Below are 25,589 nucleotides of genomic sequence, written 5' to 3' on the forward strand. Positions count from 1 at the left end.
CTTAATCGACAACTTCAACAATATCTTTTCCCGTACCTACCCCTATAATGACATTTCACCTATGCTTATTCCCATACCTTCACGTATACCTTTTCCCATACCCACATTTATACTGACTTCTGCACCTATTCTTTTTTCCATGGCTACACTTATACTGACACCTTTATCTACATTTTACCACACCTACAGCTTTACTGTCACCCTCACTTATGACCTAAACCTTCAGTAGTGTTCACCTAAATCTTTTCCCATACATACACCTAAACTGACACCATTACCAACATCTTTTATCAAACCTACACTTATACTGACTCCCTCACTTATACCTTTTCCCATACCAACACCTATACTTACACCTTTATGAGTGTTCACCTATACCTTTTCCTATACCCACACCTTTACCGACAACTTCACCAATAACCTTTTTCCACACATATACCTATACCGATACTTTCATCAATATATTTTAAATACCTTCACCTATACCGACACCTTTACCAATAATTTTTTTCCATACCTACTTCTATACCGACACCTTCACCAATATTTATTCCCATGTATACATGTACACCTATACTGACACCTTCACCAATATTTATTCCCATGTATACATGTACACCTATACTGACACCTTCACTCCTACTTTTCCCAATGCTACACCTATACCTACACCTTCTCCAATACCTATTCTTATACCTACACCTACACTGACACCTTAACCAATATCTTGTGTGTACCTATTTTTTTCCTATACCTACACCTATACTGACACTTACGCCAATTGTTTTCCGATACCTTCACCATTACCTGTTCCGATACCTTCACCACTACCTATTCCGATTACTACACCTATACCGAAACCTTCACCAGTACCTATTCCCATACCTACACCTATACTGACACCTTCACTAATACATATGCCCGCACCTACAACTACATAAACACATTCACCAATACTTATCCTAATGCCTATACCTATATCGACACCTCCCCCAATATATTTTATCATATCTTCACACATACTGACACCCTCACATATACCTATTCCCATATCTACACCTATCCCGAATCTTCACAAGTACCAGTTCCCATATATAATTCAAAAATGTAAAAATGTGTGCTGAATTTAAGACATTTCTTCTTTGCATTAAATATTTACCTTTTTTTTGTTTTGATTTTATTGTTGTCGTTGTAGTCGTTTTTGTTGTTATTATTATTGATTTTTGTTTGTTTGGTGTTCTTTGTTTTATTTTATTTTTGTTTTTTTAATTTAATTTTGTTTTGTTTTTTTTTTATTTTAGGTGTGTTAGGGTTTGAACCATTTCTTTACTGACACTTTAACTACAACATCATACATATAATTGTTTCAGTCCATCCTTTTAAGTAATATATTGCACTTTCTGATCTCTGTTTTTTTTTTTCAAATCTTATCGAAGTCGTTGAAGGAATTTCCCTATTGATGACGCCACGAAAAGTTTATTTAATTTTTTGGAATTGAATAGTAAACTAACTGTCAACTCAGTAGGAACTTTCAGACAAAATTAGATTTTTCCCTTTATAATTGAAAACCAAGCAGTGTTGTCAGATTTATGATCTATCACGCAATTTAAAAAATCAAAACGATATTAAAGTAATACCTGAATGCTGTTTTTCAAAATGAAATAAGTTTTTAAAAGACTGGATTTGGGGGATTTCATGATTTAATATTATTTCATATACTTTAAACGAAATAAAGTATAAAATAGTGTGCAATAGCATACATTTTTATATAACGGTCATTGTTTCTTTTCTTAGACGCATGGCAACTCATCTAAAACTACTGAATGGAATTCCACGAAACTTAATACTTATTGTACTCTTGCTGCCCACCAAGTTTTATGGAATTCTGTTCAGTAGTTTTAGAAGAGATACAGGAACAAAATACCTCAAAGATGTACACAGGGAAACTAAGTTCAAAGGGACCTAATAGCACTAAAAGTTGAGCAATCAAAACCCATATTTCCTAAATCTATGAATGAGAGTATATTGTGTTCCTACCACATACCAAATTTCATTAAATTGTGTTCATTTTTCGAAAGAAATTGCGACAGTGAAGTGCTTTACTGTTGTTAGTAAGGGATCGTTTTCCCCAAGTCTTTCAGATACTTGTACGTGCTAGTATATACTATAAAAATACATTCGTGGAAACCAGTGCCTCCAGCTCGTTATATCACAGCTACGTATTAAATTAGGGTGCGAATAAAGAAGTATATTCAAAAAGGGAGGTTCATTTGCACTTTTTGTTGTCACAAAATAAGGGTTCAGACCCCACAAACCACCCGCTGGATCCAGAACTGCCACGTTTTTCGTTCATTTGTTTCAACACGACCGTTTGTTTCCTTTTGTGGAGAAAAAAAATGTTCGAAAATATGTTTAGGGTCAGCTTTGTAAGATGGAGCAACGTAATATTTATTTTGATTATCATGTGATTATGAAAACAAAACCAATTTACAATGATAATGAATGACCCAGCATATCTACACTACTAAAATTAGGAAGTCACTGTCTCGAGCTGTTTTACCAATGTCATGTCAATGCTTAGACTTTATTATTATGAGATTAGAACAGGTACAATGAATATGGCAATATACAACCTTTTATCCCAACACAATAACATTGTAATAGTTTGTAACATTTTATCATTATTAATTCCCAAATAATAATTTCAGCCCCCAAGTAATACACTAAACGTGAAAAGAAATTTTGTTAACACTACATCAACAAAACAATACTAGTAACTTCAATAATTTAAAACACGACAATGAAATTGCACAATCAAGGATTACAATGGTACAAATTCATAATTTAAAAGTGCATGTAATTATTGAGACTGTTTACTGTCTGGACAAAAAAGAAAGAACTCTGCAAATTAGCTCCTGTAATCACAATTACTGTAATAAAAAGTGTTTGAAGACCAGCTTAGTTCATTAATAAAAATAAATAAAAAAGGAATACGGTCATCTCAAACAATTATTGACTGTATTGCCATTTGATAATACATCATAAACTATCTTTAATGGTCATTAATTTCTTTTCATGAATTAGTTATTGTGTCAAATATAAAAGATAAAAAATAAATAACAGTTTTTTTCCACGACCTACCACAAATGAAACATTGACCAATGGGTTTGGGTTAGTAGTATATGTTTGACCGTAAGGCTATTCCGATACATGAAATGTATAATATTAATGAACTATACTAACAGGAAGTATTAACAAGGTAAGAAGATATGAGCAATTATTCATAGATTTTATACGTGAAAGCAATAGGCTGATGAAGCCGAATTTCGTTTAGAAATATTTAATCGTTTTAAAAAATAACTAAACTCTAATACATGAAAGTGTGTTAACGACCATGGAAATGTACTACTGTAAATAAAATGTGTATATTCTTTTTTATTTTTTAACGAACAATAACTTGGTCTTACATTAACCGGTAAATACCTGAAACGATGATCAATGCATTGTTCCTCATGATGAACTGATTCTAACATCTCCAACTTAACCGACACCTTTTATCATGCCATAGGAGAAATTAGAATCTTTCTGAAAACTGTGAGTGCAAAATGGATGTCTAGCATTACACAAAGAAACAAATATACGACTGGCAGTGAGTATTATCGTAAACACAGGATACAAAATGAGAAGAATAAAAAGCAAAAAAGGCAATTACATCCAGATGGAGGTTCATATGAGAATCATGTTAAAATACAGAAGGTCAGAATTGAATATTCTGTTACGAAATTCTTCTCTCTTCTTTTTTTGCGGGGGTGATTATTTTGCTCCCTCCATTTTGTTTTTATTATGTTTTATTTCTTAACTATGTTGCTATGATTTGTACTGATTGCAAAGACATTTTTGGCACGAAGGTCAATGATATAAAATCAATGATATTTGCTTTGACATATTTCAAATGATTTTAGGGATATTGTATCAGCGGTGTTCAACTTGATTACTGTATTCAAAATTCATTCCAACTGATTTACTACCAAAACACATCCAATATCACAGTTAACTAAATCATACATCTCGTCGACCTTGTCAACAGAAAAAAATATCAGGAACTTCTCCATGATTCATTTCAGTGATGTTTCAAAAGACTGTGTTTAAACACCCAATTTACCTTTTGAAATACTCTATTTTTGTAAACATAAAGTGGACCGCGGCAACACTATTTATGTTTTGGAATACTTTAAATTTTTGTCATCTTATTTAAGATATCCATCTATTCTTATATTCACCTATGTTTTGATGGGAATTATAACATTTGTTTGTTGGGGTTTAACGTCCGAGCAGCAATATTTCAGCTATATTCAGACGATGAATTATAACAAAATCACTGGAAAATTTCGCACACTCCTGCAAAATGCATTTTTCATACAATATTATATTTTTTTTACCAAAGCATAACAACCGAATGACAACCAAGACTAGTTGTGTGGTCTGTTCTTCCCGTTTCTGAATGAGAAATACTTGAATATGGAGGTTTTTACATGCACGCATTACCTCATTTCTGATTTTTATGAAGTCTTCTTTAGTAGCAGTCTTTATGAAAGTCAGACAAGTGGTGATTCATGCATGTCAAAAACCCACTGAATTCAGTTTTATTTCTTGTTCAAAAACCGTTATAGATCACATAACTAGTCTTAGTTTTCCATTTGGGGTTGCGATTTTAAAATAAAATTTATATAGATTGCACATGAAATTAGCATTTTTCAAGAGTTATCTATCTTGATTTGGTTTGATTTGGTAGATTTTAGTGAGAGATCAAAGTGCAGTTTTCTGAAAGGTACAGATCTAAATATAGAAAGGACTATTGTCACATAAAAATATAGCATATGTTGACCAAAAAAGCATTGTCTGATCCATGGGATTTTCTACACCATGAATCATCTTACCATAGGGAGTGTCTGAACTTTATATGGACTGGTACTTAGGTGCTGACTTCAATCTTATATAAATGACTGTACTCGTGTGTAGTTGTCCTACCGCGCTGATATGTATAACAAGCAATGTATTTAGGCACAACTTGTGAAAATATTGAGTTGTAATAAATGTCTTCACGTTAAATTTTGCATTTTTCTTTATAATTATCACTAACCAGTATGTGGAGCGATACACATGACTTAAAATGCCTCCTATTAATGTCAACAAAATTTCCGAGAGAGAATAGTGAAAAGAATTCGCTAGAGAATAGAAATCGTACTGCCATGGAATAATTGTTTTGGTCTAGAATACTCAGGAATCATTTTATGCTCGTCACAAGTTGTCATAAATTGTTCTAAAATTGTAACGATCATTCTTGCATCGTCATACTAATGATTTATTAATTCTAAAATGAGGTTAGAAGTGATATCTAGTGTATGCATTTGATTTCTAAATTGGATATCTTTCTAATGCGATATATATAGCAATTCTATGGGTATCATGTCTAAATTGTAAATTTGCTGTATAAAGAGAAACGCTAAAGGTATATTCATCCTTTATTTATGTATAATCAACAAAAAAACAACCATTTTTACATTCGAATATCACAATATTTAGTCTCAAAATGAGATTTGTCACTTTTAAAAAAAATATTTACAGCTATTGAACGCACAATGTTTTGAAAACAGTAATATTATGATGCACGACAGATCCACCTTTTATATATGTTTCAGGTCTGATTTATGTACAATAATTCATTTTAGGACAAAGGATTACCAATTTAGACCACCAGGTTTCAGCGAAAAGCATTAATATTATACAATCTATGCATACATTTCGCAAACTAATCAAACCAGTTTCTGGCGCATAAAAATGAAAATGGATTAAAAAAAATAGAACGGAAATATAAAAAAAAGAATTATGAATGTTTGGAAACTCAAAATGCTTCACCGTGTACATCTTGATATGATCGCAGAGGTCGTACCCTGAACAATTTAAGCAAGTATAAAACATCCAAGCTTAATACGCCTCTGATTTAGATTGTGAATGAATCTTATACATACCATCAGTTTATGACCAGATTTAATGTTCAGAGAACTTTAAAGCCACCATTAGACAGAAGAAATATGCAATTTATGTGTAAAATGGAAATTCTTATTTTTTTCGGACCTTTTTCGGTCATTACTTCCCAAACGGTTTAACTTATTTACACAACCCCTAGAAAAGAATCCCAACTCTCTAATAAGAAGGATACTTTCATACAGATCAATCCAATTTAGATTAAGTAATTATCTGGAAACAAGTACAATGTTTGTTTTGGCTTATTTGTATATTGTTAGGGCAATCACATCAAAAATATACCCCAATTTTTCATTTGTGGTATGAAACATATAAGAACAATTTCATGGAAATTAACATATAACATCTTTTTAAAATATATGTTGTGTTGGCACTTTTTTGGCCCAAGTTAATGGGTTAATATCATAACCCTTAAATCCCATATCAAGTTGTTTTTTGATCATTTTTGCAGTTTTAATGAGGTCCATATTAAATTTTATGCAGTTAAGTTTTATACACACTTGTTTTGGCCAAAATCAATACAAATTTTCGTGGTTTAAAAACATATCATTTAACTTTGATCTGAACCATCGTCTAATACTCATGCTATCGCACGAAAACCAAGTTTCTACGGACACAACAAAGACGACACATATGACGACAGAACCTTACCACAAAGGTAATAATATTTCTGCGGTCGTATTGTAACACTCATATAGTTTTTGTGAATTTATTTAAGAAATAAATTACCGAAACTCCATTCTATCATTGTTTTACCATGGGCTAGCCATTTGTGTCGCTTTGTTTTACCCAGAGTAATGGCAAGCAGGTTAAATAACGACATGAAACAAAATAAAATACAAAACAGAGAAAATGTATAGAGATTGGCCCTTTTTTATTAATGAAAAAAAAACCTGAGAACGTTGAAAGTTGAATGTTGGTCACATTGTTCATTTAGGAATTTACACACAACTGAGTAATTGTCACAACTGTGCATTACCGCGTTTAAATGATTGAAACGTTATGAAATTTGATTTAACAGTTTGTAAGCTAGTGCATAAAAAACTCGAATCTCTTACACCAGTTAAAGTAATGCAAGTACTATTTTACTTACTAGGTGTTTCGTTGAGCTATTTTCTCAATAAAAAGCTATTTAAAGTAAATACAAACAAATATAATCAACAATTCATATTACCTAAAACTAATTTGTAGAACGCCCTATATGATGAAAATATTTAATTATCGCTTATTTCGAAAAGAACATTATGTTGTGCAAAGTCTAAACAAAGTCCAGTATGCGAAGTCTGAAAAAGAATATTAACATACTGCATACATTGAAAAAGATATTAACCAAAGTCTGAACAGGTTTTGGTAACAAGGCATAAATGTATTGCAAAATCTGCACAGCATATTGACGTATTTCAAAGTCTCATCAATGTATTGACGAATTCTGAACAAGTTATTAATGTGATTTCAATTGTCGTAAAAGAAATTTTTATTGCAGTTTTAACAGATTGTGTCTTTCGTCAGGTATGAGGTTTTTCTAATACTACTGGTTCCGTTATTGTCCGCAGAGTGAACCGTATGGTTTTTCCGTTTAGATACATGCTTCATAGTACAGTACCTTATACAAAACACACGCTTAAAAGTATTCCAAAACTTTTCACTGAACCAGCAATAGAGAATAAAGTTAAATGCTGACTTGATGACTAATAAAAACAAGCTCACACATCTTATTATGTTGAACCTGCTCTCATTTATTTTTAACAATTTGAACCTGTTTATATTCACATAGGCACCATAGACAACAAATGGTCCTTGGCAAACAAAAAATGCAACAACAACACTGACAAGCATCATAGTTATCTTCAGCTGTTCATGGGAAATAATGTTTTGCATGTTAGAATTCATTCCAATATGGTAACGAAGATATCTGGTTGATTTACGTATTTCAAGAACGAGTCGGGAGTTTAGGAAAACTAATAATGTGAACGGAATTATCGCACAAACCACGCAGTCAACAATCCAGGCGTAAGCAATCTTGTATGTGGTATTAGCCCCGAGGGGTGTGTCTGTTACATGGGCTAACTTTTCACCACACCAATTAAAATATTCAACTTTCATTTCGAAAAAGTTAGGTACCCTAAAATAGAAGGACACAGAAAAAATGATAGCGATGATAATTCTGGATCTTTTGACGGTACAAATAGAAATTGCTCTCAGTGGATGACATATCGCTATATACCTCTCTACAGCTAACATTACAGTAAGCCAGACTGAGCTCAGTAAGAATACATTTATGAATATCTGCGCGTACTCAAAGAACACACCAAACATTGCAAGTGCATTACCCGTAAGATGTTTTTCAAGACTTCGGCAGCTCAATAGGCAAAGAAATCCCCAATCTGCTACGGCTAGAGACATCAAGTATGTATTGGTTGACGTACACATATTCTTCCGGCTTAACACTATAACAGTTAATATAATGCCAATGATTCCACTAATGCAGAGAATTGGTAAAATAACTTCAAAAAATAATTCGGTCCCATCTCTGTGGACGATTTGGTCCATCTCTGTCGTATTACATGGATGTGTGTAGGCATCTCCTAATTCGTAATCATAATATTCATAAACGTAATAGTGAGTACTGTTGATATGAACATTCTTTGTGAAGATATGATTATAATGACTGGAGTTATGCGTTCCAGTGATTTCCATCTGAAAAAGAGTTTAAACGCATAATGTAAATGTAATATCAATCTATATTGTTGCAATGGGCGGTAAACTTCCTGTTGCATGTTGATATATATATCTATAAAATAACTTACATGTAAGTTCATGTATTTGCATACATAATGTATCCGTTTAAGGGCAAATTTCCGTATCATTACTTAAATCTTGAGATTGGCAAGTGTTGATAACTGATTGTTAACCATCGTTTACATTTGAGTGCTTTCAAATCCGTTTTTATTTTATCAGTATTCATAGTTATCTTCGTGACATTTTGTTTTAAAAAACGTCTTTTATGAGACATTATGTTTACTCCTGGTCCTGGAAAGACAGCATTATACTTTCAATAGAATTCTAATTATAGAATTGTAATTAATATTGAAAAATCCTTATCAAATAACATTTATAGTTTGAATGATTCTCATCAAATTTTCATGAATTCAGTTCAAAACCAAGTTCCTACACAAAATGGAAATCATAGTCATCGACAAATTAGATATCCACTTTGTAATCGTATACAGAATCATATTTAAAGTCTTTAAATCTACGAATAAATGCTTTTTTATAATTTCTTTTCGTACTCATCATCATATCTCTTGAAGATCAACATTGGCGTCAACAGAACATTCGAGTGTTTTAAAATAAAAGTTCATTTTCTAGAATGGGAGTAGCGTTTTGCCGACACACATGCTTATGTATTAGCTTTTTTTTTTTTTTTTTTTTTTTTTTAAAAATGGTTTTTACTAACATCATGTTATAGTACAAATGTATCTTTTATTGTCAAAATCATGCTTATGTTTCCTAGCAGTTATGTTCAGAATGTAACAAATATCAATAGGTTGCATAAAAATGTCAGTTTAATTTCAATAACTTGTTTGGAACAAATATCCGTCATGCTTTCTCTTTTGTTAGCATCTGTTTGTATGAATTCCTATGTACCATATATTAGTTTCAAATGCAATCAGGTCTTCGCCCTTGACATACATGTATTTCCAGGTTTTATCGACCTACTGACCGTAATTTGAAGTTCTTTTTTTTCTCACAGATTCTTATATTTTACAGAGTGGAGTCGGTGAATGAAGTATTGAAGTAGAACCATAAAGTGGAGTGTTGAGGTGTAGTTTTAGATGTTAAATGAACTTTGATCATGACTGCTATTTTGGATTTTCGAACTCGGACAAATAATACAAAACTACATTTCATGAAGTTCATTCTTATCAATTTGGCAACAAGATTGATAAAAAATGAAAATATCTATTTTCCATAACGTCAAAGTTTGCGTCAAAAACTAAAGACTCTGTCAAGTAGACACCTGCTTTATATGCATTTGATAGATTTTCACAGCTAGAGGATAGTGTGATATGAGATAACATGGAAAGGTTTGAATTCAATTGACACTTGATATTTCAAACAATATTAGGAAATATGTGATAGTAAGCGGAAACGTTTGGCACGAATTATATTCCGAGAGTAAGAATCAAACAAAACAATATAAAACAAAAAAATCGCATGCCGTGACTTCTATGTCTGCAATCTTTGGAATATTGCATATGAAAATTAGAAGAAGAGAATTCTGAATGAGTTATCTGTCCCTGAAATGTTCATTGGTAGTGCAATTCAATGAAATTATAACTCATTTTACTTAAATTAAATGAAATTTGTCTTTATTCCTTGACTTTGATGGTACAAATAGTGAAATTCAAAATAATGAGTTATTTCTTACCATTGTTTCATCCACAGTGTTGCTTAATTATTGAGATCACACGATCAACAATTAGACACAGATACACATTGGTGTGATAATTGTGTTCGCTCATCGGTACGAATCCTTTTAGCCTTATTGTACAAAAGATGATAATGACAAGTTAACAGAATTGATTTGTTCCTCTTACTCAGTAGTATAGAGAGACACGTAGCATAGTTAAACATAAATGTAAATAATTCTTGTAAATTAATGAAGCCATCCAAAATGAAAAAGCACGGTTTTGTAACATGCTTCAATCATGCAACAGCAACAAATAATTGTAAACGATGAAGATAATGTTTTGTTTTGATTTTTAAATTTTTTTTTCTAACCAATCCACTCTTTGGGTTACGGAAACACAAGATGTGTGTCTTTTCGATTACAGGGACGCTTTTAATAGGAATATGATGTAATTTAATGAGAAATTGCTCCTCATATGACAAAGTTAATTTCAAGAGTTTGAGTAGAGACTTGATACAAGTCTATCTGTGATAGATGTATTCCTTTAAATTAGTATCATTACCGTCAAATATTCATTTACCTTTTATATGTGGTACAACTAGTGAACTGTTAACAGTATAGAATGTTCATTTATAATGGTGACATAGAGAGACTTGTAGCAACTCTAGAGGTTGCACAATGGTGTTACATTGTGCAACACTATCATAGGCAAACTATTCTAGGGACAAAATCCATCATTCAACAGACACTATTTCCTTTCAAACATTTAAGAACAATTCTTCACTGTAAAGGGCGTAAATAAATAAAAGAACACAGACACCTATAGTAAACCACATGTTTCATTTTACCATTATCTTTAAGTACATGTTTGTTGATTTTAGGGTTGCAGCAGGGGAGCAAACTATTTCTGTGTTGGGTCGTATAACCTATGTTTTTGATAACAACTTCAATGATTAATATGTTTAACGAGATAATAGTCTCTGCCTCAATCGCTTTGTTTACACTAATCAGCACAACCCAAAGATACCGATAATATTTTTCATTTTTACAAACAAATCTTCGAAAATATCATAAATTGAAGAATTGTATCTACACAATTCAAAGAAAAGACATCTTTAATTGATTAGCTTCTTACAAATTAATCTAATAATTTCTTTTTTTTTCAAGATAAAATGTGCTGTTTTCAATTGAAAGATGAACTTTTCTCCATAAAAATAAAGTTCTAGTACTGAATGGTTACAAACACATGCCCGAAAGTGTATTCCTTTCTTAAGGCTATTTGAGAGAGTAATCAAGGTAACCAAGGTTATAGCAATACTAAACAAATGTAACCCAATTTAATTTATTTAACGTGTTTAAATTCTAACGACAGTTGTGTAGAACCTGTGAAACAAAATGTTGGAAACCTATCATTGTCGAGAAATAATTAATTTACTTATTTAGTTGCCTAATTTTACATATCAGTGATAGATCAACCTTATTTTACTTTACGATATATGTAGCAATTTTTTTTTATTTTGTGAATAACATGAAAAAATAAAACAAAATCCAAATTTTCTTTTTATGGTATGCACACTTATTTCAAAAGTATAATAGAAATCCATTCATTTGTACTCAATCTACTTTTAAAAAACGAGTAAACTACTTGCTTAAAGCTTACTTATATCTTACTCTCTTAACGTTTTAACCATTTAAAATCAATTCCAACCTTCTTCATGTGGTATGACTTTTTTCTCAAGTATTGTCTAATATTTGTTGCACAGTCTAGGTCGATAGTTTTTCCGGCAGTTCTTTCTTTTAATACTTTTTGCCCCTGACGAAGGTCGAAAGACCGAATATGTGGGCCTCATTTACTTTATCTCTCTGTTAAAAATCATGCATATACTTATCAATAAATGCTGCGGGTTTTCTAAATGGATGTACAGTAGAATATTTTTAAAGTTGATTGAGATTGTACAATCAGGGAGTTGTCAAAACGCATATATTTATTTATAAAACAATAACTACCAAAAGAAAGAAAGAAAACACGTTTATATAGTTTTCATTTATTTTAAGTTGCTCTCATAAAGGGACATGTGAGTTGCTATTGATTGTAAGACGGACATTTATACTTATACTAAAACATGTGTATACGCCCCAAATGATGGGAGAAACAAAAACATATAAACCTAAATGTTGAACAATGCATACACTGAAAATGAACTTGTTTATGTGTTTTCGCTTAAATATAGCATTACATATTACATATTGCAGTTTATACCCAAGATAACTGCTATTAATGTCAGACATCTTGCGGTGTTCGGCACCGCAATTTTGTTTACAACAATAACAATGAACAAATAATGTAACTCAAAACATAATTATAAAATAAATAAGCTAAAATCTATCTTAATCATGTACAAATCAAGATAAGGAAGATAAAGAAGAATGGCCATATTACGAGATCGCAAACGACTACACTGCCTTCAATAGACTGAAGTCACGCTTTTCCGATTAAGAAAATTGTCCATTTCAAGAAAATATCGGTTTTGTAAATCATATCACATTAGCGTCCCTATTGTTGTCTATAGCAGTATGTTTCACTGTCTGATGCTAAGATAGATTCGCCTATAACAACAAATTGAAGTTTATAATGCCTGAAAAATGTCACTTGTTTGATTCCAAAGAGAAAAGAGTACAAACCACTTCTGAAAATTTCTCTGTTAAGTTGATATACAATGTGGTAATAATCAAAAGTTTTACCGAGACAAAAGAAATGCATACAATTCTTAAGAATCACTTCATTTCATAAGTCTTATACAAAACAATGTGCTTCCAAAATGCACCCCCTTTACGATCTACTGCAGACTATCTGATTTGTGATGTAATTGGTAGCAGGTTAATGTGAAAAAACAATAATCACTATTTTAATGGACAAAATGTTGGATAAAAAAGGAATATACAATATGACTGTTTTGTCTTTCTCTGTAAAAGTTGTACACGCACATTTCAAAATTTGCACTTATCTACTACACCGTTAAAAAAGGAAATGACGTTCAAACTATGAAACAAATTTGGCTTTCGGACAAACGTGAAGCGGGTTTTAGTATTTTTGTTTTTTTATGTTGTCTTTGTTGCGTTTTTGTTTTTTAAATTTTTAAATTAAAAAATATTCAGAAATGTTTACTTTTATTTGTCATTAAGTTTGTACTAGAGGTACGCATTCGAGCATTTGAGGATCAATTGAATAAGTAAACAATATTTCTTGCTTTGTTGGATATATGACTATATATCATATAAACCCTCTGTATGAATAGTTTTATATAAATATTATTTCTCGTATTTGCAAGCTGTTATTTAATCCAAAAATTAGTACATGTTAACAACGACGAACTAGAGTTTATAACACCCTAATCATAATTGTGACGATAAACTATTGTATTATTTGTACTTTTCTTTCGAATTTTAACTTTTTTTTCTTTATATTCATGCTTTTTACAAATTTGGGGTTTATTCACCCCAACTGTTCAACAATCATTTTACAAAAATCAGAATAAAGACCAACAGAGCGACCAGCACATGTGTGCGTGACCTTTTTAATAGCTTAATTTATATCTGTTTGGATTTTCCCTATTTCTGACGTCGTGGTCATAGCTTCAATGGAGGGTCAAACAATTGGAATGACCACAATTAATGTCATTGCAAGAAAGCAGTCTTCACCAAGGCAACTCTATTGTAAAGGTTATTAGTTTTATGCCATTCAGTGATAATGGCTATTGACATATTACCTGGGAAAAGAGGAATTGGCTTTTCATACAATAAACTATATAAAGATTCGAAACGAAGTAGATTTCCGAAAATTTTTCCTCTTTTGTCGTTTTATTTTGAAACTATAGCATGTGAAAGATATTAATTTAGACTGGAACATGACTTGAATAAATTGAGAATTTGTAATGAAGGAAGTTGATGGCACTGAACACTAATTGGATTGGAAATGAGATGCATGAACTGTATATAAGTTAAGTGGTAATCTGTACAAGTATTATCCCACTTAAAACCGTTTATCATACTATAAACGAAGAATCCATTAGCATTTATGTTTTGCAGGGTCTCGAATTTAAAGTAAAATTCGAATCTTTGAAGAAGAGAAATATGCTTTACTTTGAAACTAGAGCATGTGAAAGATATTAACTTAAACTGGAACATGAGTTGTATAAGTTGTGAATTTGTAATATAGGAAGTTGAAGGCACTGAACACAAATTGAAAATGAGATGCATTTTTTTGGTAATCTGTACAGGTATTTCTCCCACTTATAAGGTTTCATCATATTATACACTAAGACTCCATTAGCATTCATGTTAAACTCGATCTCGAAGTTAAAGTGCAATTCGAATCTATGAAAAGTATCAGAATTCAAGAGTTAACAATCATCATGTCTTAAGTATGGTTCAGCCTAAAAACTAGGCATGGGGTGATTCATCATATTTCAAGATAATCAAGCATCATGTTAAAATGTGTTTGTTAGGTCCTGAAAATAAATGTTAATTTTGTTAACCTATGTAATTTTTTGGATCTGCTCTACATCGTGAAAAGTATTTGACTGGTTATAGCGTATAATTTCTGGCGGGAAATTTTTCCGTACTTTTCTGTAGTAGAATATAACCAAAGTTTAGTGTTAAAATCTCGATTAGGCGAGTTTCATTTTCGAGTACAGTTTATATGAGGCCTAGTAAGGATTTCCAATAAAAAAATATTAAGAATTAAAAAATGAATGAATCACTAATAATACGCTTCTGGCTAGTTTTAAGGCAGAACTGTACTAAAAATTTTCGCGTTAGGAATGGACAACGGAATAAGTATCATAAACATCGCAAATATTTCAAGTCACATATACACATAACTGACATATCTGTCATTTTTTATATTGTATTATTGATATACTTCAACTGAAAAAAAAACACTGTTAATCGGTTTTATCTTCTGCCAGAGATACTATTCCATCTGTATCTCGTTTGATATGTTAATAAACTGCTGTGCTTTCTCAGTGTCAAATGCACTTGGTTGTCATATTCTCTAAGTGCAATTCAGATTTTTTTCTTCATTTTTTACATAGTTTAAGACGGATTGTATGTAGGTAGTCTGAAACATCTGGCGTATTTCCTTTGATCGAGACATCATCGTTAAAGCAAAATGGCGGAACAAAAAGTTTTATTCCTTATAGGCAGAGGGTAAATCATATTCCTATAATCATGACGAGGTCATTAAGATACAGTGAACTAATTCTATTACTGCAAACCAATTATGAAAGAATTTATTCCTTCTAAATTTTATATAATTGAATAGTGATAATTTTGAAATATTTATTATGTAATCGTTTCATAAATGCAAACCCAAGGGAGGCCGGGAATAATCTAAACTTTTTCGTTTGAATTCGATATGGGAATACGAATTCGTATGCTTAACTCCTCTCAGTTTAACCTGTAAACATTGTATTTCGAACTTAACGAAATCATCCAATAAATGTAAGTGTTGAAGGATTCAAGTTTGATATACCTCGTCTTTTCAACATTTTTCTTTCTTTTTGTCGTCTATCCCATACTTGACTTTTTATGAGCAACTCGACGGGTGTTTCTAGAAAAGTAGGCATATAACACTTATCTTACCAGTGCACCTGGTCTATGTTTAGGTATATGTCTATGTTGTTAGTGAAGTCCGAGTTGCTCATTTACTTTTGTTACTGTTGCACGTATTATTTTGGTTGTTTTATATTCTTTGTTTTGTGCGTCTGTTTTCCATGTCTTTGTCCAAGTATTGCATTCTTTTGATTTCCGCTAGATTTTTGGATTCCCTGAGTACATTTTCGATTGATACCAACATCATAATCATTACAAAAGACTAGATAAAATTTTGATTACTGAACAAAATGTGTTTGATTGAAACAACGGGTTGTATCACGCAGATTATGTAAACAAAGAACATAGAATAACTAAAATCATACATACAAAGTAACAAAAGCAAATGAGCAACTCGGACTCCGCTAAAACTGGGAACATGGACCAGGTGCACCGGTAGGGTAAGCGTCCTCTGCTTTCCTAGAAACAGCGGAGTTACTCATAAAAAGTCAAGTCCGGGGTAGACGAAAGAGGAAAGGAAAACTACGACACGTTGAACAAATCAGTTTTCATGGCGCAGATTGATACACCGCAACGACCCACAAGTTCATGATGACAGCCATAAAACTTTTGTAGTGATGACTTCAATCTTGTAGCAACATAACCCTGTTCCAGAAGCCTATTTGTTAGAGTTCTAGTGCAATACAAAACGTCTGCGTAGTTTCGGCAAGCTCTCGCATAACGTATGAGTTATGATGTGAACACTCCATACACAGATGCTGAAGGGATATTGCCACAGATGAAAGGAAATTTGACAATTTTGAATGAAAGGTCATCACGTTTGTCGTAAAGTTTGGTCAATAGTTTTCCTTACCATCAATTTCTAAGTGTAGGTCAAGATATGAGGCCGACCTCACAGTGTCTGTAGTATCCTTAATCTCAAGTTCTTTGGGGTAGATGCGATGTATCAAATCCCCAAAATTAGGATTGTTTAAAGATAATACGTCATCTATATTGCGGAAACTGAGATTAAAGGATCTAGCCAAACGATATTCTTTCTTTCGGATCAGATCAACAATCTTAAGAGTAAGTTTTTTTTATTAAAAACAACGTCGATTTAAATACATTTTACCAACATATGAGATTATTCTCAAATTCATTCATAAAATAATAAACCGCATATCAATAAAAGTCATGTATTGAAGGAATATCTGTTTTTCCTCACCTTCTATATACTATCGGTTATTTTGACTTCTACATGATTACAAGTCAAGACAAAAGGTACAAACTAATCTTTTCTGATATAAATACTTCAGTTTGACACGAGCGTACTTGTTGACTTAGCAGAGAGAAACCCGACAAAGATGCCATACTTATCATCAATCTTAATTATTTTTGGGGTAAGTATCTTTATATGACCTCAATAAGAATATTATGTCAAATTTAATGACAAACGGGGTCACATTAACAACAAAAGCGTTCAAACAGATTTCTACATTGGCTTACTTGAATCGCAAAAATAGCATGGCAAAAATTTTAAAAGTCGTGAAAAAATATATTTATGCATCACGAATACATTAAAGACATCCTTGGTATAAAAAGAACGATAATTTTATGTCAAGTAACAAAGCCGACCAAAAACGTGAACCACTCTTGAACAGCATATCAAAACAGACACCCAGACTTTACTAAAACGGCTGATGCTCTGGTAGGAAAAGTCATTGTAGTTACCTGTGTCAGATTCATTATTTAACTAACAGAAATTCACCAATTAATGTAAATGAATCATATAAAAAAAACAGTTTTACAAAAGTACAAGGAATTTTGAATCTTTGTGAAAATTTTCCATACAGCATTTATGTTATTTAGATACATGCGTTGGTAGGTTTTTTGAACAGGTTAATATCCCTTTGAATTAAAGTAACGAATTTAAAGTCTTTGTTATTTCCATGAAACTGTAAGCTCATATTTGTGTTCAAATATATTAAACTGTTTCTTTTTTTTAAAATCTAATCCTTGCTCTAGGTGGTTAAGTAGCACACATATACAACTTTTATTTGGTAGGTTTGCACGTTCCTTTCAGAATAATTGTCATCTGTTTGTTTTTGTTTACTTCAAAAAGAAACATTACGTGATATTTTATACACGTTGTTATTTTCGACGAACTCTTTGAAAAAAAAGTATTCATGAAAGCTTAACATTTGGATTTGTAAAACATTATTCATAACGTATCTTTTATCGTGAAGCCTACCCCGAAAACCGCCTCAGCTTTAAAAGAGAAATAAGGTCAAAAACATACTATTTACCAATTTACCAATAAGGATCCTCGCTTGATGACGGACAATTAAGACGTTATGCAAATTCCGCCTGTCAGGTGTAACAAGCTGACAAAAAAGCTAAAAAAGTTAATTGCGCTCCTGCAAAGGGTAGGAAATTTACAAAATTTTGCATGGAAGAATAACGTCACGTGTCTTTTTGAGATAATTGCGTTTATTTTAGGTAAATAAATATTCAGAGCAAAAATGAACGTATTTGTAAAAGTGTGCAGTAGTAATATTTTATTGTTAAAGTAAGTTTTTATTTACACAGTATTCTATTTAGATTTATGTTTCCTATAAATGAACATGCTTGTAGCAATTCTATGTTGGTATTTGATAAAATTTTCAGTTCAAACAACAAAAGTTATGCTACTTGAAAATGTCTCAAGAAATGTCTGAAATCAATATTTCCGCGTTTGTTGAGAAAACTGCATGCTCCAACGTAGTTCTTTAATCAATTGGCAATTTCTTCTATGATATCATGAAACTTTGTTATTGTACACGCACTTGTGAACACACATACTTCATTTGTCATGATTTTTGCAGTTTTTAATCAAGTATGCGATATAAATTGTCGGTAATTCGGGTTTTATTACCGAATAAGCGATATTAAATACCGAATATGCGATATTAAATACCGAATATGCGATATTTTTGTGGAACCGATTAATCAACTTTTCTACCGAAAACCCACGAATAAATACTTTTGAACCATTTGGTATATACACAACAAAGAACATGCAATAACCAAAATACATAAATGGAAGGAAACAGCAACATACAAATACAAGTAAGAAATATTCCATAGTTTGGCGCGGTAGTCGCAGCAATGTGAGTGCACTAAGGTATTCATTTTATAAAAGTAACTTAAACGGTACTCTATAGGTATACAAGTTATTTTTATTCGCTGTCTTAAAACAATATTTTCTCATAGCATTGTGTTGACAAGAACTCATTGTTGTATGTCTATTTGTAAGGTCATGACGCATTCCCACATGTTAGACATTCCGCGCATCAGTCCCATGCAAATAATAGAAAGAAAATATTTCACAGTACCTTATAACTGTTATTAACAATTATCTACGATTACTTTTGCATCACGAAACGACTTTCAAGATTGCACAGATTAGTCTAAGTTGGACGAGATTGACATGACACCGATGCCTGCTATGACAGTATCCACCCAGAACCAAAATAAAATGACATGCTCTTTTTTCATTAACGATAAAATAGATAGTATTTACATATGGAAAACATATATAATATATACGCATACAATGACACATTCCACATCACTGAATTAAATTTTACCTTTTATGCTTTCTAATGTTTTTCGACGATGTCGTTCTAACTCAGTTTTAAAAAATCAGTAAATATTGAGGAATGTGGTTACAGAAACAACAGTAAACATTTTTTTCTTTATTTTATCAAGGGAATTACTTTTAAATGAGGTGATGTAATACCTAAGTGATAAGGATTTTCATTTCTTATAAACCGCACGTACGATAAGTGATACAGTCCGTAATAGCATTTAAATAATTTAATAAATAAATTCCTTCCTTCTTTTCGTAGTATTTAGTGCGTTAAGTGTATGGTGATTTTTATCCCTTGCTCAATACCAGTATTGAAACTTTATTACATTATTACAAACTTTAACTAAATTCTTTATACTTATACACTTATCCGAAAACATTCATAGATGATCTTATTTCACTAAATGGAGAAAGCACGATTATTAGATTAAAAGGGGAAAACATTGGCGGCATTTTCTATCGTCAATAAAGCATCCTTTTGGTTTTAATTGCAATGGATGTAATCAATTACGGGAGTAATTTAAGTTGTTGTCACGTATTGTACAGAAAAGGATGGAATGTAAATTGTCTATAAACATGAAAAATAATAAAAAAAAGAATAAGAATTTCGTACTTACCCTCACTCTATATTTCAATATACGATTTGATCTTTATTGAATATCGATATTTCATACACATCAACTTTATCATTACTCACTTAAACAACTTGTGTATGTCATTTTGACAAGTAAAAATTTATTGAAAGTATTCGATGTTTAACATATGATTTGAATCAAAGTCATATTCACGATTCCAAAAAGAAAAATACGAACATAAAAAGAATTCCAACATTCCTACTGTAAATCTCAATGGGTATGATTTTATCATTTATCATCAATTTCACTGTCATGGAATATTAATAATAACACATGCACCTGTGTAGTAAAGGGAATATAACACATTCCCAAGATAACTCGTGCAAAATTAGGCTGAATTATCTTTTTTGTATTTCATACTTGTACTCATATCTGTAAAAACTATTAATTTGATGATAAATTATATATAATGATATGTTTTTAATCAAATTCAAATGCTATAATTGTTAAAACTCACCTTTTTTCTTGAGTCTTGAAAATTTTGCACTAAAAATAATTAATAATGTTCCTCTTCGTTTCTCTGTCTCTAACAATATATAGTAGAATTTATGTCATTCAAAACGTTTGTCATACGTTAACTCCCACGAGGCGAAGCCAAACATGTAACAAAATCAGAAGACTAATGTTATCTTCATACAAGAGAACGCATTAAAAATTCTCTCAGCATGGATTGGATAAGTCTTATCAAATCGATTTAAATCTATAGCTAGACTAAGCTTCAATCTGACCATCATATTCTTATAAACACTTGATCCTGAACACAATTACAAGAGAACATAAAATGTCTTTTAGCTGATACAACTCAGCATGTTTGCTTTCTTTTATTCTAGGATTGTTGACCTCTTCGGATATTGCTTGTTATGCATTGTGACTGAATGATATCTGAGTGGCGTCGAATATTCACTGACACGTTTCCTTTTATGATAGAACTTGTTATAATGCAATATCTTGTTATGCAATTTGATGCGTCAAGTATATTTCTGCCAATTATAGGGAAAAGACAAAGTATTTTAGCATTGACCAATGCTTTGTGCATACATATATATACTATTTGTTAACACTGGAATAATCGTACATTTTTGACACTTATAAAATAGATATCCTTATTTGCATTCAAATACTAACAATAGTTAAACATTATTTTATTGTTCTTGAACATCAAATAGATTAGAGACACGGTTTCCAACTTAATGAAAGAGTAATCAAAGGAACCAAAATTCGAGAGAAAATCAAACGAATATGTTTAAAGGTTTAAAACTTGACGGGGAAAATAGATACACACAACAAAAACGCGAAATAACCAAATCAAAACACGTACAACTCTCATTCAAATACAGTATATGCTCACAATGAACAATTTACAATTAAATAGATACGAAGTAAATTTCCATAATAGTTTTCTTAGTAAGACGCTATGAAAAATAGTATTACTGCAAAAGATACTAGCCGCCTCTCGAATGGTCAATTTTATAATAAGGTAGTGGTTTATTTTACCCTATCTACTTTTATCTCAGGACCTTGTTAGTTATGATAGAGTAGAAAGAAAGAATATTACAACAAGAGGCGACAAGAACTATAACGGCAAAGGGAGGATGGGCAAAAATCAATTGAAGTTAAAAAAAAACATCTTCACAATGGATAAATGATATTATAGAATAAACCGTTCTGCATTTTTAAATACACTTGTATCACTTTGTTTTTCATCAATACTAAAATGTTCATGACCAAGAAGCAACAATTACAAAGTTACTAGAGGTTGTAAAAAATATAGGTCATTAAATACACTTTTTTTTGCAACTTAGTTTTTTTTACAATGTAAGAAAAAAATATCAGAATTTTCAGGGTCAAAACCACATGCGCATGTCGCATTTTCATTCAAGTTCGCCTCATATAAATGAAAATATACTATGCTTCGTTTGCTCTGTAGTGTAGCGTACATTATATTAAGTGATCTATCACTGTGAAAACGTTTGTAGGCGGTGCTTTCAAGAAAAATACTTTTTCGTGAATTGTTTACTTAAACATGGATAATGAGGGTTTAGTGCAGGCCTATATCGAGAGAGTTCCACAAGAACATGTATGATAGAAAAATGGAAATAACTTGAAAGACAATGGATAATGACTGTTACGCAAATTGTCATGGCTTATCTTCGAAACAGGTTGTTGTTCTAAGTCACGCAAATCATCAGGGACTGTCGGTTCATAATATCATAAAACAATACATACAAGACGGACCAACAGTGATACTGGCTGCCTCCAGTACATTCACAATAATGTTCAATACTTCGACGAAAACAGTCCTGAAAATGGACAAACACTGATGTCACAAACAGCAATAATAAAAAGGGAGCAAAGACATCTTCAGTATTCTTCTTCCATAATTTGCATACATTGCTCGATGCTTAAGAAGAATTTTTAACTTTAAAGCTATTCCGTTACAGTAGGAAGAAAAATGTTCGCACAATTCTCTGACACTAAATACTTATCAAGTCATTCAATCCAAAAATATTGTTTAAAGTAACTACTTTGAGAAAAAGACAAGGAAAATACATAATTAGAAAGAAGAATAAGACAGCCCGATTAAAAAATCAAGCAGGAAAATAGACAAAATACCCACATTAACTAAAAGAATACACACAGAGGCTAATGAATGAACCGGCATCGCGTATTAAACAATAACTTTCTCTGTTCTTCTGTACTCATCCTCCAACTAATTAAATTTCATGCCATGTCAAATTTGGGTAGTTATTGGTGAACTAAAAAAACGTGCGCCTATATGCAGATGATATCGTCCGATGAGTGAAAATGAACCGATGTACATATTTTGTGTAAAAGGAGATATTTTATTTTAAAATTACACTTTTTAAGCGAGTCCATTTGGAAAACAAAACTGTGATGGTTTTAGACTGATATTTACGCCTATTGTGTAAAAAAAAATTATATATTCAACTGAAAGGATAGCCTTTTCATCACCAAAACAAGTTAATCAAAAGTTAATTAAAATTGAATAAGAATTGTAAAGTGAATGGAAACTTTCAGTATAATACCTGCCATATATTAAAAATTTGATACAGTTTTGACCAGTTTTGAGTTTTAGTTATGCTGTATTAGAAACTGCTCTAATTTGGACGTTTTGAGACCATTGGAAAATACTCGTCATCATGTTCATTTTTCAACTTTCGAAGTAAGATGTCATGTGTCAAGTGTCTCGCTTTTCCACCTACAAAATAGATTAAATTAACCAATATGAAATATATAAACACGCCTCGTATAAATATAGCACTACTCCTTTATTAAGGACAAGACTGATCTCTTTTTTTTCAATGTCGAATCCTTTTTCCTTCTTAAATTTGTATTCACGGTTTTATAGGTACTTTGTTCAACCTGTCATAATTTTTCTTTCCCCTTTCGTTTACCCCGGACTTGACTTTTTATGAGCAACTCTATGGGTGTTTCTAGAAAAGCAGAGAACGCTTACTCCACTGGTGCACCTGGTCCATGCTTCCATTTCAGTGGTGTCCGATTTGCCCATTTGCTTTTGTTGATTTGTGTGTATGATTTTGGTTGCTTTGTGTGTCTGTTTTCCATGTCTGGTTTGTGTTTCAAAACTGCATTTATTCTATATATATCCATGATGTAGAACATGTATTACAAGAGATATCAGCAATAAGTCTTTAAACTCGTTTTCACAGAGACCAGCGGTCCTTTTCTCGGAACATTGAAAATGTGAAATAAGCTTTTAGTTAACGATTGCTTGTGATTTTCATGAATAAAGTTTAAACTAAGCCCATGCTTATTAATTATTACTTGCTTTGCATATTTATTTTGCAATTAGAATTCCTTGAAAAAAATATTCATCATATTTAAAGTGTTGTTATATGATTAATATAGGCCCGAAAATATATTAAGTGCCAATGTTGATGAATCTATTCGTAATGCAACACAAAATGACTACAAATAAAAATTATTGAAAAAAATATTATATATAATACCAATGTTATTTTTTGTTCTTCGATTGGTGTTTGTACGCGCACGCGTGTGTTTGCGTGTTTCTTCGTGAGTACATTTCTGAGCGACTTTTGACTGGAATATGTAGTTTCCAAATTTATCAATGATATCTTAAGTTCGTGTTTTTTTACTTGGAAAAATCTAGAAATATTGGTAGTAAACATAAACATATCTTTAATAAATAGTATTTATATCCTTTGTTCAGTTTTTTTTTCATATTTTAGATCAATTTCATATTGATGAAATAGCTTATGGCATGAATAGATTTACGCTATGTCATCTTTTTCAATTACAGATCTGTCGGAGTACAAATCCCTGTTGTCATGACAAGGTTAGGCCAAACGGAGAGTATAGTGTCACATGACCTGCAACCTTTCTAGATATCGAACAGAAGATGTCAAAATCTTGATTTTTTGCCTTTTGCTTTATTTTTTTTTTTTTGTTTTTGTTTTTTGTTTTTTGTTTTTTGTATTTCTATTAATTATTTATTTGTTTGGGTGTTTTAGTGCTCTCTCTCTCTCTCTCTCTCTCTCTCTCTCTCTCTCTCTCTCTCTCTCTATATATATATATATATATATATATATATATATATATATATATATATATATATATATATATACAAACGTCTCAGAATTTCACGACTCTATTCGCTACACTGCTCCATCGGATCAAATTGAAACAGGGAAGTTATATATATGCAAATTTTTGGTTGTTCCCTCCGCGGGACTCGAACTCGTACCGATGTGACATCTATGTTGCCATAGAGTTTGAATCCCGCGAAGGGAACGACCAAAAATTTGCATCTCAAATTTGACAGTTCTAACATCGTTGGGAATTTTTCAGACCTTTCTATATATATAAACAAATGTTTTTGTTTTTGTTTTTGTTTGTGTTTGTTTGTTTGGTTTTTTTTAAATGGGCACTTTTAAAGAACTATCGTTCTTGTTTTGGTTGATATGACAGGAAATAAATGTATGGCTTTCTCCAAAATGCAAACCTGTATGCAGACAGGACTTAAGTCCCACCAAATTACATAAGCGTTGCTTGTTCAGTGAGTTTTTCTTCACCCTCATCAGTATCATTTTAGTGTCTGATGTAAATACAAATTGGTGCTTGTTTGTTTAACAATTCTTGAATATCTTTTCAAGCCATTTGAACTAAATCGTTATTCTCAAGTATTAAACAACAATCTATAATTTTCTCGTGCTGTCTGTGTAAATCCTCCAAGCACTATGTCAAAATTGTCAAGAGTCATTGAAATCTT

General features: G+C 31.6%; 1 protein-coding gene across 3 annotated transcripts; it reads right to left on the reverse strand.

Annotated features, from left to right (window-relative positions):
• Window positions 1-5,504: 5,504 nt before the first annotated feature.
• On the reverse strand, window positions 5,505-20,827 carry LOC148627720 (sex peptide receptor-related protein 2-like). 3 transcript variants are annotated; one of them, XM_088577360.1, is made up of 2 exons: window positions 20,775-20,827; window positions 5,505-8,742 (listed from the first exon to the last, which is right to left on the reverse strand). In XM_088577360.1, exon 2 carries the CDS (start codon window positions 8,740-8,742, stop codon window positions 7,531-7,533), a length of 1,212 nt encoding a protein of 403 aa, XP_088433486.1. In that variant the 5' UTR covers window positions 20,775-20,827; the 3' UTR covers window positions 5,505-7,530. The 3 variants fall into 3 exon arrangements, with proteins under 3 accessions (XP_088433486.1, XP_088433478.1, XP_088433469.1); XM_088577352.1 differs by lacking the exon at window positions 20,775-20,827 and adding an exon at window positions 10,478-10,663; XM_088577343.1 differs by lacking the exon at window positions 20,775-20,827 and adding an exon at window positions 8,853-8,869.
• Between the last annotated feature and the right edge of the window lie 4,762 nt (window positions 20,828-25,589).

This window comes from Perna viridis, chromosome 1 (assembly GCF_037379345.1).
Source record: "Perna viridis isolate PV_CMFRI_1.1 ecotype Kerala chromosome 1, ASM3737934v1, whole genome shotgun sequence".
In the NCBI taxonomy this organism is placed as follows: domain Eukaryota; kingdom Metazoa; phylum Mollusca; class Bivalvia; order Mytilida; family Mytilidae; genus Perna; species Perna viridis.